General features: G+C 43.1%; 1 protein-coding gene across 1 annotated transcript in view; it reads right to left on the reverse strand.

The window, feature by feature from the left end:
* The window catches only part of GLIS1 (GLIS family zinc finger 1), a 429,609-nt gene extending 412,081 nt beyond the window's left edge, over nt 1-17,528 (reverse strand). Inside the window, exon 1 of the mRNA XM_006879701.1 lies at nt 17,273-17,528. Within this exon, the coding sequence (XP_006879763.1) occupies nt 17,273-17,528 (256 nt within the window). The remainder of the gene's footprint in view (nt 1-17,272) is intronic.
* Nucleotides 17,529-18,424: the final 896 nt, after the last annotated feature.

Here is an 18,424-nt window from a genome sequence, read left to right on the forward strand (position 1 = left end):
TGAGAAAATCTGCCCTCAAAACCTCTCTTAGGTAATAGAGTCAGTTTAAAGAATAAGGTGCACCTGAGCCAAGCCATGGTATTTTCAATTGCTTCCTATGTATCTAAAAGTTGGACAGTGGCAAGAATGACAGAAAATCGATGCCTTTGAGTTGTGGTGTTAGAGAGGAGTTCTGAATATTCCATGGACTGTCAAAAGAAGTTTGTTTTGAAGGAAGTACAACCAAAGTGTTCCTTAGAAAAAACGACAGTGGAACTGTATATCACATATTTTGGGCATGTTGTCATAGGGAGTCAGTCCTTGGAAAGGGGCACCATGCTGGAAAAATTGGAAAGTCAGAGAAAGAGTGGAAGACTTCAACCAGGTGGATTGACAAAGTGACTGTAACAACCGGCTCCAGCCTATCAGAAGCCAGGAGGATGCTCTAACATAGGGCAGGCTTCAGGTCTGTTGTTCAGAGGGTCACTATGGGTCACAGTTGAATTAATGGCACAAAAACAATATTCAAAAGGTCTAGTGGTGAGAACTCGTGCTGCATCACAAAGACATGGTTTGAATCCACCAGCTGCTCCTTGGGAGAAGGGTGGGCAATCTCCTCCTGTGCGACTTACTGCCTCTAAAAACCTGCTGGAGGGTCAGCAATGAAGCGAGAGTCAACTGGATATCACATAGCAGCACAGCAGTTGTTAAGTATTAAAAGTCTTAAAAACAATTAGACAGTTTTGCTTAAAATATAAATTCATTTTTGAGTATTACTCATATACAAGCTAGCAAAAATAGTAATAATATAGCCATCTACTTCCAAAACAACAGTTTTCAAAAACCCTATGTACAACACAGCACACTTAGAACAGTCTAGCAGATATCACACCTTAGGCCGAGCCCCCAAATACAGAAACACACAGGAGGAAGAACAGTTGTAAGCAGACACTAGTGACTGGAATGTGAAATATCAGAAGCATGAATATAGGAAACTGGACATTGTTAAGACAGAAATAGAATGTATAAGTATTTATATACCCGGTATTGGCATAATGAGATAGACTGGCATGAAACATTTTGTGTCGGACAATCATATGTTCTACTATGCCAGAGATGAAAAGGTGAGGAAAGATAGGATTACCTTCATAATGAAAAAGGTCATTTCTAAATCCATCAGCCATGGTTTGTTGTTTGTTTGTTTGTTTTCACGATCTTCGGCAGCATTTTGCTTGCATGTGATATCAACGGTATTATTAGATAATCTCCACATTCAGTTGGATCATCTTTCTTGGGAATGGAAACAAATATGGACTTCTTCCAATCTGTTGGCCAGACAGCCGTCCTCCAAATTTCCTGGCATAGACTGGTGAGTGCATTTAAGACTATGTAAGGAGGGCTCGAAGCACTTGTTGCAGAAGATCAAGGAATGCAGCCTTTGCTATGGATTGGATCTCAATGTCAGTAAAACCAAGATTCTTACCACTAGACCAATAAGCAGCCTCATGATAAATGGAGAGAAGATTTAAACTGTCAACAGTTTCATCTTGCTTGGATCCACAATTAACACCCTTGGTACCAGCAGTCAGGAAATAAGGAGATGCATTGCACTGGGAAAATCTACAGTTAGGGACTTTTCCAAATTATTGAGGAGTAGTGATGTTAGTTGGAAGACTAAGGTGCATCTGATTCAGGCTACAGTCTTTCTTATTACTAGCTATGCATCCAAGAGCTGGACAATGAATAAGGATGATGGAAAAACAATTGACACCTTTGAGCTGTGGTGTTGGAGAACAGCACTGAACATCCCAAAGACGGCCAAAAGAACAAACAGATATGTCTTGGATATGGTGCAGCAAGAGTGCTCTTTGGAGGCAAGAATGGTGAGGCTTCGCCTCATATACTTTGGACATGTTGCCAGAAAGGGCTATTCCTTGGAGAAGTGTCAGTGAAGGAGAAAAAGACCCTCATCCAGGTAGACTGACACAGTAACTGCTACAACGGGCTCTTGTGTGTCAGGAAGTGTAAGGATAGAGCAGGATAGAACACAGTTCAGATCTTTTGTTCATAGGGTCACTATGAGTTGTGTTTGACTTGATGGCACCTAACAACAATAACAATATATGGACTAAAACACATGAGGGAGAGAACTGTTTAAAAGGGATATATGATTGGGTATTATTGTCATGACAGGAGTCCAGAATGAAGGCCGCGCAAAGGAGTGGACTTGGGGGGAGGGATTGTATAACAATGAAAGAGTTTTACTTTTCAAAGAGAAGAGTGAAGTGGGGGGAAGGGTGGGCAGGGAGAAAAGTGCAACAATGAATGACTGAAAACCCTGTGTCTCCGTAAACTTTCATTAAAATTAATTTTTAAAAAAACTGACAGAAACTAGGAAGGTTACATAGGAAACCTTTAAGAGAAGCAACTCAGGAAAGGAGGCTGAAAATGGCTACACACCTTGAAGAATGTAATCAACATCATCATTGTATTGATCACAGGGAAACTGTTGGATTGGTGTGTTCGGCTGTGCGTATTCTCAATAAGAAAGAAATGGCTTCTTTCTGAAAAGAGTAACAGTGTCAAACTATGGGACTTAGTGAACCACAAAAAGAAAAGTAGTGAAGAAAATAACAAAGAAAAATCTTGGTAATATCACTATTATCAAAAATTTTAACCTTTTACTTCAAAATCATCATAAATTGAATATTTAAGCAAATAGCAGACTTGTTTTACTTGGATCCACAATCCTCACTCACAGTACCAGCAAAGCAAAAAAGATGTGTTGCACTGAAAAAAACTGCAGTCAAAGATCTCTCCAAAGTGATAAAGAACATAAGTTTAAAGACTTAGGATGCACCTGATCCAAGCCATGATCTTTTCAATCACTTTCTAGGCATCTGAACACTGGACTGAGAGATCTGCATCCGTGCTTTTGAACTATGGTGCTAAAAAGGAGTTCTGACTATCCCATGGATTGCCAAAAGAGCCGTGTGTCCTGGAGAAATCACAACTAAGGTGCTCCTGGGAGACAAGGCTGTAAAACGATCTCACATACTTTGGGTATGTTGTCAGGGGAGGCCAGTCTTTGGAAAAGGACATAATGCTGGAAAAGGGGGAGGGTCAGAAAGAGGAAAGGCTCAAGAAAATGGACTGATACAGTGACTGCAACAATGAGTTCAAACAGATCAGAGACGATGAGGTTGGCATAGGTTCAGATTTGTTGTTTACTGGGACAGTTAGAAGTCCTAGTTGACTCAATAACTCAGTTAAAAAAAATCATTAGCAACAAATAGGATAAACGAAGCAGTAATATTCTTAACATAATGTTGTTGTTGTTGTTGTTGTTGTTGTTGTTGTTGTTGTTGTTATGTACCATCGAGTCACTCACAACTCAAAGCAACCTTATGTACAATAGCTCTGAAGCCTGCTCTGTCCGTGCCAATGTCATTGACTCCAATACACCTACTGCCATTGACCCAGTTACTGTGTCACTCCATCTCTGGGTCTTCCTCTCCTGCGCTGTCTCTCCAAGGACCAGTACCTCCTGTCCACATGCCCAAAGTATGTGAGACGGAGCTTCAAAATCCTAGCATCCAAGAAGAAACTTGGTTTCACCCTCTCCAAGACAGACTTATTTGTTTTCTTGGCAGTCCATGGTATGTTCAAGACCCTTCTCCAGCATCACAACTCGAAGGCATCAATTCTTCTATCATCCTTAACTTAATGAACCCTTGAAGATATATATCTGTTTAAACTAAATAAGATATTCAGATCCCAGTTTGAAAAACAACTTGCCAAAGAGGAGGGAAAAGGACTGTGATTTTTAAATACAGTATCTTTTCAGCCCCATTAACTATCAAAAAAGTTTTAAAACAAATTATAACAAGACGCCATTCTCCACCTTCCAATGAGGACATTGTTTTCGAAACACCAGAGGATGATGAGGCGACAGTCACTGTTCTGAAGAGCTTGCAGTTGTGAAAATGAATGCAACTTTCTAAAAAGCTATTTGGTAATGGGTATCAAATGTTACCACCCTTTAACCCAGCAATTTTCGCTTCTGGGAATCCAGCCCAAGAAAATAATCAGAGACTAAAATAATGATTACCACATAAATATTCATTGCAGCATTATCTATATTAGGAGAAAAGCTTTTAAAAAAAATAATAACCCTACTAACTCAGTCCCATAAAGACAAATATTGTATAAGACCATTACTGCAGAATGAGTATGAGGATCTGGGAAGAGGGTGGAAGCAGAAAGGTGAGGAAGCCAGAGCAGTGAATCATAAGATCACACAATTTTATAGGAGAGAGGGGTGAGGAAATGGGAGAGATCTGGTGTGAAAAACAATCTGTTCGAGCTCTGTAAATCAGTATTTTTAAAAAAAATCTCTAAACATTATGTATATATGTAACACACACACACATACACACATACATGTGCTGACATGCTTGTATGCTCTGGGTAGACAGAAGAAAGCAATGGAATCCTCAGTTGACACCAGCAGCGAGGGGTACTGGGGAAAAGCACAAGAAGAAGGCTCTCCCCAACTCTCTTTTTATGAGTCTCCTAGATTTTGAACCATTTTCATTTATTGTCTGCTCCATGTGATTTAGCAAACTTAATAAGTTTTTAATGTTTAAGAACGGAACTTTTACATTTATCTAATTGTAATGAGCCACATTTATAACTTCTATTTACAGTCCTAGAAAACCCAGGGCAATTACTGAATTTCACAGACACCAATCCTTTGACCTGGTAAGATCCTATAGTCTACAATGCAGTTCCCAACAACTGCACAACAAAGGTACAAAGATCTTTATTTTACAGATGTGGAAACTGAGGGTCATGGAGGAATTCTAAGCTACTCAAGTTCAAAAGGGCAGCAGGCATCAAAGCAGGGGCTCTGGAATGTCTCATTCCCTCAACCATCACCAGGGGACAAGGTTACAAAGAAAAAGGAAGATACACATGCACACCTATCCTCATCAGGTTCAACTCAGCACATATAGTGTCCATGAGTTCGGACTGAATGACTGCAACTAACAATGACAACAAGAGGTTAGGGTACCACAGTGCGGAGAAGAAACAGCATCAGACGAAGAGTCAGGCCTAAAGACCTAGTCACAATCCTGTCACTTTATTAAGAACCAACAACAGCTCATCTGTTACACACACACTACACTGCCTGGAGAAATATGAGACTCTGTCACTGTCCTCAAGGATATCCCAACAAACAATCTTCAGAGAGTCGATCAGTGCTGTAGTCGAAGGAAGAACAGGGGCTGTAGAAGCTGGAGCTCTCACATAGTCCTGCTTCCAGGAGGAGGTGGACTTGGGGCGGGGGGGGGGGTCTTAAAGAATAAGGACTCCGTCTGGTGCTCCCAGGTTGTACTAAAAAATGTAGAGGACAACTACCTGGCCAATTGACTGGAAGAAATCATATTTATTCCCATCCCCCCCCAAAAAAGGTGATACAACTGAGTGTGGGAATTATCAAGCACTATCATCAATATCACACACAAGCAAAATCTTGCTGCAGATTATCCAAGAATAACTGGAACAATATATTGATAGAAAACTACCAGAAATGCAAGCTGGTTTAGAAGAGCTCGTGGCACTAAATACATTATCACCAATGTCAGATGGATCTTGGCTGAAAGCAAAGAGTACCAGAGGAATGTCTACCTGTTTCATTGGCTACGCAAAGGCATTGACTGCATAGATCACAACAAACTGTTGCTAACCTTGAGAAGAATGGGAATCTCAAAACACTTGATGGTGCTCATGTGAAACTTATTTTTGGACCAGAGGCAGTCATTAGAACTGAGCAATGAAACACTGTCTGGTTCAAAATTAGGAAAGAGTGCATCAGGGATACCTTTTCATTCTATATGCGAAACAGATTATTCAGGAGGCTAAGCTTTATAAGGAGGACTGAAGGAAGACTCATCAACAACCTATGCTATGCAGACTACACAACCTTACTTGCTGAAACTTCTGCATTTGCTGCAGAAGGTCAAGGACTGTAACCTTTAATATGGTTTGAAGCTCAACATCAAGAAGACAAAAATTCTCACCACTGGGATTGAGACTGTTAACAATTTCTGCCTGCTCAGCTCTATCATCAAAACTCTTGGCACCAGCAGTCAGGAAATCAAAAGGCAAATTGCATTGGGAAACTCTGCTGTCAGGGACTCGCCAGAGTGCTGAAGAGCAATGATGTCAGTCTAGAGACTAAGGTACACATGATCTATGCCATGGTCTTCGCAATTACTTGCTATGAATCAGAAAGCTGGACAATGGCTAAGGATAACAGAAGCAGAATCAATGCCTTTGAGTTGTGGTGCTGGAGAAGAGTACTGAACATACTACGGACTGCCAAGAGAACAAACAGGTCTTGGAGAGGGTGAAACCAAATTTCTCCTTGGAGGCTACAATTTGAAACTTTTTCTCATATACGTTGGACAAGTGGCCAGGAGGGACCAGTCCTTGGAGGAAGGACATCACTCTTGGAAATGTGGAGGGATAGCGCAGGACATGAAGATCCTGGATGAGATGGATTGGCATAGTAACTGGGGCAATGATATTAGGTTTGTCAGAGTTAGTGAGACAGGCTCAGAATAACAACAACTTGTGGCAAGCAAAGCAGAAAACATCTTTCCAAAACATTTGCTTACCAACATTCACATATTAGCAGTAACAACAGTAACAGTAATTAACGGTTGAGCATTTGCCCTGTGCCAACTCTGTTTTTATGCATATACACTAAAGACGCTCTGGTAGTGTACTGTGTTTGACGCTCTGTCAGTGTACTGTGTTCAGCGTTCTGGTGGTGTACTGTGTTTGGCGCTCTGGTGGTGTACTGTGTTCGGCGCTCTGGTGGTGTACTGTGTTCGGCACTCTGGTGGTGTACTGTGTTCAGTGCTCTGGTGGTGTACTGTGTTTGTTTGACGCTCTGGTGGTGTACTGTGTTTGTCTGATGCTCTGGTGGTGTACTGTGTTTGTTTGACGCTCTGGTGGTGTACTGTGTTTGTTTGATGCTCTGATGGTGTACTGTGTTTGTTTGACGCTCTGGTGGTGTACTGTGTTTGTCTGACACTCTGGTGGTGTACTGTGTTTGATGCTCTGGTGGTGTACTGTGTTTGACGCTCTGGTAATGTACTGTGTTTTGTATGTTGCACTACACTGCTAGCCAAAAGGTAAGCAATACAAATCCACCAGCCACTCTTTGGGGAAAAAATTAGGCAGTCTTTTCTTCTAAAGATTTATAGCTTCAGAAACCCAACAGATGGTCATTTTGACTACGAAATCAATGCCACAACAATGAGAGACATATATTAACTCAATTATCATAACAGCCTTTTGGAAGCATTCCTATTATTCCCACCTTACTGATAAGGTGCAGAGAGCTCAATAACTCGCCCAAGGCCTCCAAGTTAGTTCATGGAGCCAGGACTCTGAGTGGTCTGATGCCTCTGGTCTCAGTCAGCATCCTCCACACCTCTCAGATGTGTACTTCTCCAGACCTTGTGCTGGATGAGAGGGTTACAAAGATAAATATTTGAGTATTAAGTATTTCTTTTCCAAGTTGTTCTAAAAATGATTTAAGAAGGCCCAAAGATAAATAAAGACACAACCAGAGGCTCAAGAAGCTCATCGTTTACAAGGAAAGAAGACAAGTAAACAGAAAATTCCAGGTCTAAGGCTGCATAAGGAAAAGTTCCCTGCTGTCAGAGAATAAGAAAGCCAAGATCAGTGATATAGAGGTGAGCCGGACAGGAGGGCCCTGAATGCCAGGGCAAAGGGCTCGTACTTTTCCCACTAGCCAACAGGCCTCCAATCTATGGGCCAAGCTGTAATTTCAGGGGAGGTCTCTAGCTTATGTAAAACAAACTCATGCTTTTAGAGTTATGCATAAATGCTATAGACAAAATTCTAATCTATTTAAAACTAGAATGCTCTGGCGGCCTAGTGGTAAGAAGTTGTACTACCAAGGCATGTGGTTTGAACCCACCAACTGCTCCATGGAAGAAAGATAGGCAATCCCCTCCAGTATGAGTTAAAGTCTCTGAAAACTTGCTGGCGACTCAGCCAGGAGCCTGTTCAACGACATTTAAAACTAGTATATTTCATTAAATTTAAAAGCTGCAATCTCTTTTAACCTTTTCTCCTTGGGTTTGTTTTTTTTTTTTTTTTCTCCATCAGCAGCTACTATAAGCTAAATCACTATCAGACAATTCAAACATTTTTATCCTTCTATTTGGAAAACTAGGGATACCCCTGCCGTTAGGGATGGGAAGTAACAGAAATATTTTTAAGCTGGAAGCACTGAGGATTTCAAGTCTGGGATTTCTGCTCTCCATCCACGTCTGCACCTTCACCTTTCCGAGTCCCCTCAAGTCATTTGAAATCGATCATCTAAAGGTCCAAAAAAAGATCCCATCCCAGTGAGACGCTCTGATGCAGAGATATTCTCACAAAGAGTGCTACGTAAATACAAATGACTGTTTGATCAATCATTTGGCCTCAGTGTGGGATTTGGTTAGAATTAAAGCCATCTGGCAGAGGGGGGGGTTGGGGGGATGGGGGAGGAGACAAACAGGCGGGGAAATGACCCACCCCCTCCCCCCAAAAAGCATTGTTAAAATATAACAGAGAAAAATACTAAAGTCCCTGCTGTTATTTCAGCCTAAGCCACTTAATCCTTCAGCACATAAAGCAACTTATTTTACGACCTTTTCCCTTTAAAAAGTAAATCAGAAGACGCTGCCTTGAATTCAGATATCTCTGAAACACACTACCCATCCCTTCAAGTGAAATATCCTGTTTCATAAACCTTCTTCGGGATATTTGAAACTGCAGATCACTAAATGCCTAGCTTTAGGCATCTGACATTCCAGAGAATTAATATTTAAACTTATTATAGGGGGGGAAAAGAATTGCGTTTGGTTGAAGCATGAAATATTTAATAGTGTCTCCAAATTAGAAACCCTATTTTGTTTCGCGATGGAAATGTCAGCGTCATTACCTGGGCTTTGCACTCAAATAAGATAAAACACACTGGCAGTCTTGAGATTAAACACACAATTACGGCCCGTTTTTCTCCAGAGACGCGGAGTGAGACAGGTTTGGGGAGTGGAAGCGATTGAGTTTCATTTTTACGATACACTTAAAATTATATTATCATTCTCTGCCTTGAGGGTTGGGCTTGAGAGAAGCGAAGCAACTTCACTGCAAACTGTTGAACAATCAGTGAATCCACGAAGGCCTACGCAGGATCTAAGCCGTCTCGCTGGGCGAAACCCGGTAACTTTCTCTACTCGCTAGCACAAAAGCATTAAGTGGTTTGGGATAAAAATTAAGCTTCAATTGACACAGTGGATCCTGGCAGCCTCCGCTGGCACGTGTAATTTATTTACAGGGTTGGAAAGTCGGCAAAATACATCATCAACTCTTACACAAACTTCTACTAGGTATTAAATACCCAAACCTCAGAGAAGTAATTCATATAGTCCAGCAACGTTCCAAAACAAACCCAATCTCTGGCCCTCCGGAGAGCTTAAAACAGCAAATGGGATCTGTAATTTTTAAAGTCAGGCTTAGAGTACTCCCTGGTTTCTCGCTAAAGCCTTATTTTCCATCAAACCTGTTATTTAAAAACAAAAGCGACAGCATCTAAAAAAGTGATCCGGCTGCTAAAAAAGGCAACTAGGCTGTATAGCAAGCGGCAGTCCCGGATTCTTCTTCAAATTGTTCCTTATAGATCCAGAGTTAACAGGGCTGGACAACACAAATTCTGTAATTTCATCTTCAAAATAAAAACACCATTCTCATACTCATATGCACACACAAACCTCTCCTCCAGGCCACAGTCAACAACCTCTTGGTGGGACTTTTTCCATCTACTTTGGAGGGGATTTGAGCCCTGGTGGTGCGGTGATTAAGTGCTAACAGAAGCTTCAGAGGTTCGTTCAAACTTATCGAACACTTGGTGTGAAGAAAAAAAAATAAAGATGTGCCAATTTGCTTCTGCAAAGAGTCACAGCCTTAGAAACCTCACAGGACAGTTCTACCTTGCCCTACAGGGTCACGATGACAAGGATGTGACTTGAAGGTAATGGGTTTGTTTCTTTTTTTCTTACTTGAGTCATTTGGCTCAGTGATCACAGAGCTCTCAACCCTCTAAATTCTCAAATTCAGTGTAATCTCTGGCCTGTTCTACCTCCACATCCTTCATCGTCCCACATATCACTTAATAAGAAATATGTATTTAACAAATTCCTCAACCACTGCCCCTTACTTGAGGAGTGGCCTCTATACATCAAGTGTGGCAGGGATCAGGAAGCACATTCACAAACAAATATTCTCAGAAGCCACAGAGGGGAGTCCATGACCAGAGCCTTGGCAAGGAATATCCCCAAATTGTATGAAAAGCTCTAATTGAAAAGGGGACTGTGATCCACAGTCACTAATGGAAGCAGAGTGGGAGAGGAGGTGTATGCTGCCGAGAAAGGGTCCCCTCCAGGGTCCTCCATGGTCTTCCTCAAGACCCCCACATCACAAATAAGAACCACTCTCCTATGCCCATTTCTTATAGCAGGCTGGTGGGCACTGTCCTAAAGGAGGCAGAGTGTCCTCTTAAAGCCATGCCCCAGTCTGCTTACTGAGCCTCCGGGTTCTAGGGATGCTGTTCGGACCAGCTTCCCAAGGCTTGGAAGCACACCGGAATGCCATAGTATAGAACTCCTGCTCTGCTGGATTTTAAAGATTAGTCTGGGTAGCAGTGTGCTTTAAGAAGAAAGTAACAGTTTTTGCTGTCGGCCAGATCTGGCTTCAAATCCATCTACTACTTACAACTAACTAACAAGTGCAACGTTGGGCATGTCACCTAACCTCTCCAAACCTCTGTTTCTGTCTCTTCTCAGAGTTGTTGGCAAATGTAATCACAGCTCTAAAGTATCTGGTCTAGAGCTGAATAGGTACTCAATAAATACTCATTCACCTTTCTCTTCCCATTCCTTCAGTGATCAGCTTCAGGAGTCAAGAATTCCAAAAACTCACTGCTGTTTACTCAGAACCAACTCATAACTGACCCTCCAGCGAGTTTCTAAGGTTGTAAATCACATGCGAGATAACCCACCTTTCTCCTGCAGAGGAGCTGGTGAATTTGAACCACCAGAGGGGTGTCACCTTTGGGCTAGCACTACTATTCCCTGTGGACTAGGCCACCAGAGCTCCTGTAAGAGTTCCAAGGGAAGGTTCAATCCCTAAGCTGGCAAAGGCAGCCTCTTTTCACTCTCTACCTCCTTCCCAACCTTCTAACTGAACTGTTCTCCATTTTACAGGCAGGAACACTGAGGTTTGAAGCTAAGGGCCTTTGCACACAAACATCGAGACTACAACGATGCATGTGTTTGCTCCAGGCAAGCTCCAACCCTAACCACCACATAATTCAGGCCATACAGGAAAAGTTACTCAGTTGACGGACTGACGGTCTCTTCTCTGTGCATCTGACTCAAATGCTGACTTTGAAAACAGCTCAGAATGCTAACACAATCAGCCTCAATCCGCCGGAAACTTTCTGAAGGAATAACCCTTTGGAGTTTAAGGAGAAGACCGGAGAAAAAAAGGAAGCAGATGCTTGAAGTGACTTTAAACTCTAAGACCATTGGGCTGTTGTCTCCCCACCCCCTACCCCATCCCAGGCCTCTGTTTTCTTTCGGTTTCTTATAAATAAGGCTTTGGGAGACCAAAGCAGCCACAAAACTTTCCCCCCTCGTTTCTGCTTGCCTTACTCAGTAACTCGGCTGTCAGTCCCCGGACTTTGGTTCCAATGTGGAAAGCATTTATTTTCTTTTTTTCACTGTAAACTATTAATTCAGGTAGTGCTGTTGATAAACAAGAAGTCTGTTTTTAAAAGTGCGAGAATCGAGAATCATTAGGAGAGTGAAGGCGAGCAGCCCAAACATTCAGGAGCCTGCTTTTTGTGCCTGGCCCTAGCGTTACAGCTGTGCTTTCTGCACAGCCCAGTGGAATTTTTCAAAGCTCACTGCCGAATCTGTTTCATTTCTTCTCCTCCTTGAATTGAATTTGCTTCTTTCTTTATGCACAGAAATAAACTACCCCCTACAAAAAAAAAGAAAGAAAGAAACCTTCTCTCTAGGTCCAAAGGAATTTCAATTAAAACTTGTATTAGGGGGAATAAAAACATCTATGTACGCACACAGACACACAGATATATCAGGACAAGGATGGACAATCTGCTCCTGTGGGATTTTCTGCCTCTGAAAATCCACTGGAGGGTCAGCTGTGAGTCGGTTCAGACTTGATGGCACACAACAAATGTGTGTGTGTGTGTGTGTGTGTGTGTGTGTGTGTGCAATTTATATATATATAAAATGTGGCGATCCATATAATTTAACTTTTAACATACTCATATATGTTCAAGGTAAGATTGTTAAACACCGCTTAACAGCTTCAAAACAGGAACTACTTTGCCAAGCAAACCAAGAGAATGGAGGGAAATTATCATTTCACTGCAAGAGTTTGAGATAGCAGCTGGGCAACTTCCAAATACAGTTGGTGTTTATTTGTTTGTTGTTGTTAGTTTATTCCCTAATCCTACCCAAAAAAGGACTGGAACCCCAACTCCAAACTTTAGTTTCTCCCTTCTATGATGCTGGCAGGATTCCACAAAATAAAACCGAAGAAAATGACAATAATTATGCAACATTCAGAACAAAGAACACGCGAATATATTTTTTTAAATGATTCATTGTGCACTTATGCCTGTAATGGGATTTTAACGCACTGTAAAAAAAATAATAAGTGTGCTGGCTCACTCAGCTTCTCACGCAAATGAAACGCAGGGCGATGAATAACTCGGAGATGGGGTGAGTTTGGGGTTTGTGTTGGCTTTTTTTTTTCTCTTCCAGAAGGAGGGGAAGTGTGAAGGAAAACCACAGCATATAAAGCAATGTGCTTCTTTAATCACAGACAGAGCAACACAGCCTGTGGATGCCTCCCACAGCTCAGAGGGTCCTGGGACCTCAGCCCAGCTGACCACACCACAGGTAAACTATGGCCTAAACTAAGAGACAAGCTTATTACATGATGGTTCTCTTTCTATTTCACACCAATCTTAGCAATTTCTAGAGGGTTTGGGAGGTGGGAAGAGAATATAAATTCCAGCCACTCAAGATTCTTTGGAAATCTTTTGGAATTATGTTTCCTCTACATGTCTATAAAAGATTTGTCGGATACATAACTCTTACAACTGGAGACGCAACAAGTTCCTATCTTATTTGTATACCCACACACTTACATGTTTCTCTTTGTCTCCCTGAGCCTGACATTTGGCCAGCAGGCTTTTCTCCCCCTTATTTGAAACCTCAAGCACCGAAAAAATTTGGATCTGATTATTTCCGGATCACAGGACCAGCACTTTAAAATTTAAAATGGATGAAATGCAAGCAAATTGCCCACCAGAGCCAGAGGGGGAGAAATACTTCAAAAATAACCCATATCTTGCTATTACAGATGCACTAGCCCCTCCGACGCCTCCCCTCAACATCACAGTGGTGTCTGGCAAATGCGGACTTTTCCAGGTACCCAAAACCTCATCATGTCTTCTCTCCACTGACACAGCCCAGCCAACTCCTAACACCCAAATACACAATTTCCTTTTCCCTTCTTTTTTTAAGAACATAAAAGTCCACCTTTTAAAAAAAAAATATTACTTTTTGGACATTTATAATCATGTTTTGGTGGCTGTTTATTAATGATAGAGCTCATTTATTTTATCACAATCATCAGCCTCCTTTTTCTTTCTAAGAAAGGGCTCACATACGGTGGAAAGGCTCAGTGAGTCGCCGTGAGGTAATAGTGACTTCATTATCTGGTTTGGTCTCAGAACAGCAACCCTGGGCGAATGGAAACATCTGGTAAGAAGTCTTAACTATGGCATAGTTAGCCAACTTCCAAAGATTCAAGACAGGAGAAATATTAAAAGGAAAAATACTTTTAAATTCTCTGGGAACATTCTGGAGGCCTCCATGGCAAATGTCAGCTCTCGGTCCCCACCATCCATAAAGAAGGTCAAAGTGACAGCAGCACAATTGACTACTTGGAACTAGAAGCTTTGACAAACTGCCACTCACTGTCTCTGTAACTTTGAGCAAATCCTTAAACCTGTCCCTATCTTTAAAAAGTTTAAAAAGTGGGCATCATATCAGTAAGAGGCGATGTTTGCCCAGTTCTTTACAGAGTGCACAGTGCCGGTCCATCTGTTCCCTCAGAGCAGCCCACAAGGTAGGCAGAGCACAGCTGGTGTGAGGGCAGGATGAGGTAATGTGTGGGAAACACGCTGAAAACTGTAAAGCACTGTGCACGGGAACCAGCGTCATTAGGCATCGCCACAAAGCTGTCTGCTTGCATAAAGCCCAGATGTTTACCTTCTTTCCTTGTCAGGACTTATAAAAGCAGAGTGTCGGGTGTTTAAAAATAAGAAAGAAAAATGCAGCATCTGGTAATTTGGCCTTTCCAAATGTTTGGAATCTGGATAAACGGGACGCTGCCATAAACAGATCGTGATTCTGATTGTAAATGATGACAGCGTTAGCGCATGACGTCGCACCATCCTCAGTGCCTCCTGACCCCAGATCTGGAAATACACAGAATCCCAACATTCAGAGGTAAGCTACAGGATTCAACAAGTGACTCCCAGCCTGTGCTTAGGGTCTGTCCAAGGCAGAAGGCTGATCGTCTGAAACCTGACTCTAGACCAGGCTTTCTCTCCCATCACTGGGTAGCAGTGGCCACAAAAAACCTGAGGCTTGGCTGCTCTGGGCTTCTCACGCTCAACCTTTTGAAAAGCAAACTCTTCTCCCTCTTTGCTCTGTTCTCTTTATCTCAAATGTTGCTGGCCGGAGACTGATGCCTTGCACAAATGAGTAAAATCTATCTTTTATACCCTGTTAGTTTACAAGACAAACTCCTCTTGCAATACTGTTTTGTTTACCACAGAAGACAGTCATTATTATCTATTGTGGAAATGAAACACCAGGAGTTGAGAACATGAAACATATTACAATAACCAGGCACTGAGCCTGGTCACTTCACATTTATGCAGTCTTTCAAAGAAAGTCTCACAGTGAATTTACAAATGAGGAGATTAAAACTCAGAGGACTGATATCTGTCTCACAGATTCTAGGTAGTAGGGTCTTACAATTTCCAGCACGGTCAATAAATATTTCTCAGTTGGTATTTCCATCTGTCTGTTTTCAATAAGCCAATCGTTCGAAGGGAGGCATCAAACATGCAAAGAGTTGCAAAAGCTAGAGAAAAGATTAATGGAGGGAGAGGCAGTAAGACAGTGCCATTTCCTTGTGTCATTTTTAAGAAGGCCATCAAAGCTCTGCTTGGAAGCTAATTTAGTCTCAGGCCACTTGGTGACTAGACTGTGAGGATGAACTTGCTCGAAACCTCTCCAGCCCAGTCCCCATTTAACATGCAGCCCAGATCTCCAGTCCTGACCTGCTAAGTGACTTTTTACAGGACACGTCTCCTACTGACAGGCCTCAGTTTCTCCAAATAGCTTCATCAGGAGGCTCTGAAGAAAATGATTGTGAAGGCTCTTGGGAAAAGGTTAATCAGAGAGTAACTGCCTTTTCTCCATCCCTTTAACCTTCTCTGTCCTTTCTAAATACAATCCTAACTTAAAGATCTCATATTTTAGACATGGGATGGGGAATGGAAGTAGGAAGATCATACAGCAACTAGATGAAAGGTTTCTATCACCACTGCTTTGGAGCAATGGCACCATTTGATGTATGTACTGAGGACTCAGTAGGATAGTAGGTGATAGTCACTACATTTTAAATGCAAAATATTAAAAGAAGGTATCTGTTTAGCAGGTCACTGTGCGTGGAAAGGGGCGAGCCAGGAGGCTTGCCACAGCAAGCATAACTAATAGCTGCACACTGTCCCTCTCTCACTGCTGAGAGAACCTCAAGTGTAATTCCTACACTACTACTCTGCAGACATTTTCTTCCACATCTGTCCTACTAAAAAAAAAATCACCTCTATCTCTTAGAAAAGAGGATAACTATTTTTTTTTAATTAGACCCAAAAAAAATAACACTTTCTCCTAAAGTCAGGTGGTCTGGGTTTTGGGCTTTTAAGGGGAGGGCTATTCATATTTATTTAATTTTGCCAGTCTCTAAATTTGGGAACTGGATTTTTTTCTCACTTTTTTTTTTTATTATTATTACCCAGAAGGAGTTCTCATCTCTAAAAGTAAGCCAGCCAACCTGTTCTACGTTCTCAGGCTAATGCTAACAGAGTGATGCCTACAGAGCTAAAAAACACAAATAGGTTTTTATTTTTCTCTTCCTCTGGAAATAGAATGAAGAGGTCTCAAATGCTGATCTAACCAAAATGCAAGGCCAGAGTTTCTCCTAGAAGAGAGGGGGGAAAAGTGAAGGGAGGCAAGGGCCTTAACAGATTTCCCTAATTTCTGGTTAATTATCTGTCAGCATGAAAGTTAGAAATAACATCTCAATAATAATTAACTGCCATGAGAAGAACATACTCAGGAATATCCCAGCATCCCTGCTGAATTCACGTCCATAGGCTGTGCTGGGCTCTGTGTCTTCATCTCCACAGATTTGCTGAGTAGAGGAAGAACACTGACAAAGTAACTTTTGACTGAATGTTATATTTTTGAATGGTCATGTCTAGATAAGACAGTTTTAAGTCAGGACTCGACTCAAAAAAAAAAAGGACTCGACTCAAGTCGGATTATGGATTCATAAAGTTTTCTGGCAGAAATCCAGACATCATCTGGTCTAATTCCTCACTTGACAGATGGGGAAACTGAGGTCCCAAGAGGAGAGAAGTCGTGCTGAAGGCCTCTGGTTTTCGTTATTTAGGGAGACTGGAATACTTCAAAATATGCCTTTAGCTGACTCAGAGATAGAGGGGCTCGACGTTACTGGTGAACTACAAAGAGCCTTAATTTATAATAAGATTGTGACAAGTTTCATACAACTTTTATCAGAAACATACGGAAGCAAAATGATGTAACTTGAGCTTTCTGGAGATACATCCCCTCCCACCCCAAAACAGGCTTATCACACTTTAAATTGGATGCTTCCTACACCCAGGAATCACTTCAGATTGACAATCCAGTCTCAAAAGAAGTAGGGTGAAAATCCCACCAAATTCGGCGGAGACTCCCTACAAAGGCGCGCTGCTGGGAGGACGCTGCGGGGCCGGACTCACCCTTCCCGGCGGCGGCCTTGGACTGACTGTAGTCTCGGGGGCTCCGCGGCCGGAGGAGGTCGTGGGCGCGCGGCAGAGGCGCGAGCGTCCGGGGTAGCAGGTCCCGAGAGCTCGCATCCCCGCAGCCGCCGCCGCCCACGGTGACCCTGAAGGCCATATGCGCGCCGAGAGCAGTGGGCCCACGGCCGGGACCGGGCACGCCGGGCACCTCCTTGGGCCTCTTGTCCGAGTGCGCCTCGGCCACCTCGCAGTGCATGGCGCCAGGCGCGCGGGGACCTGCAGACGGGAGACACCAAACGCACGTTAGAATCCAAGAAGCGAGCCCTTTAGACAAGTCACCATCCCTCAGTTGACTCCTCACCCGCCTCTAAAATGGGTTCGCGCCCCCACGTACCCAAACTGGAGCTCAAACCCACCTGATGCATCATAAAAAGCCCCTCGCTTCCTTCCCTGCCTCCTTGAGCGCCTCAGCCTCCCAGGCGCGTCCCTGCGAAGCCCCTGCGCTGCAATTCCGCACCAGCCCTCTTAAGACGAATGAGGAAACTGAGGCCAGGAAAGGGAAGGGAGCCTGCCTGGTGTCAGCCAGTGCGACCAAGACAGGGTAGACAGGAGATGCAAAGCCACAGAAATGGCTCCAGCGGATAACCAACTGCGCTCCTCGTGGGTTCTCCCCACCCGGCTGCGCGCAGAGGCCCTGCACTGCTCACCCACGGATCCAGGGCTCAGATACCCCGTTACACCCGTGAACCCCCGAAACTGGAGAATGGGAATCGGAGGATAGGCGCTGACTCTTGTGACGTGGACTCACCACGAGCACAGTGAGCCTTTCCCGCGCACATCAGAGAACGTGAACCCATTTCCCGCTCGCAAAACCCACGAAGACACAGTCAGCGAAGTCTTTGCACGAAGTAATCCCAAGCACACCAGCAAACCCAAACCCACTGCTGACGAGGGCAATACGATTCCCCGCGGCTCTGTCACTCACTCACACACACACACACACACACACACACACACACACACACACGATTCCCCGCGGCTCTGTCACTCTCTCTCTCTCTCTCTCACACACACACACACACACACACACACACGTGTAAATACAAACTCCAGGTCACTACGTGCCACAGATAATACTTTCACTCATTCGCT

Source organism: Elephantulus edwardii, unplaced genomic scaffold (genome assembly GCF_000299155.1).
Source record: "Elephantulus edwardii isolate Elephantulus edwardi_28Jun2011 unplaced genomic scaffold, EleEdw1.0 scaffold00005, whole genome shotgun sequence".
Lineage (NCBI taxonomy): Eukaryota > Metazoa > Chordata > Mammalia > Macroscelidea > Macroscelididae > Elephantulus > Elephantulus edwardii.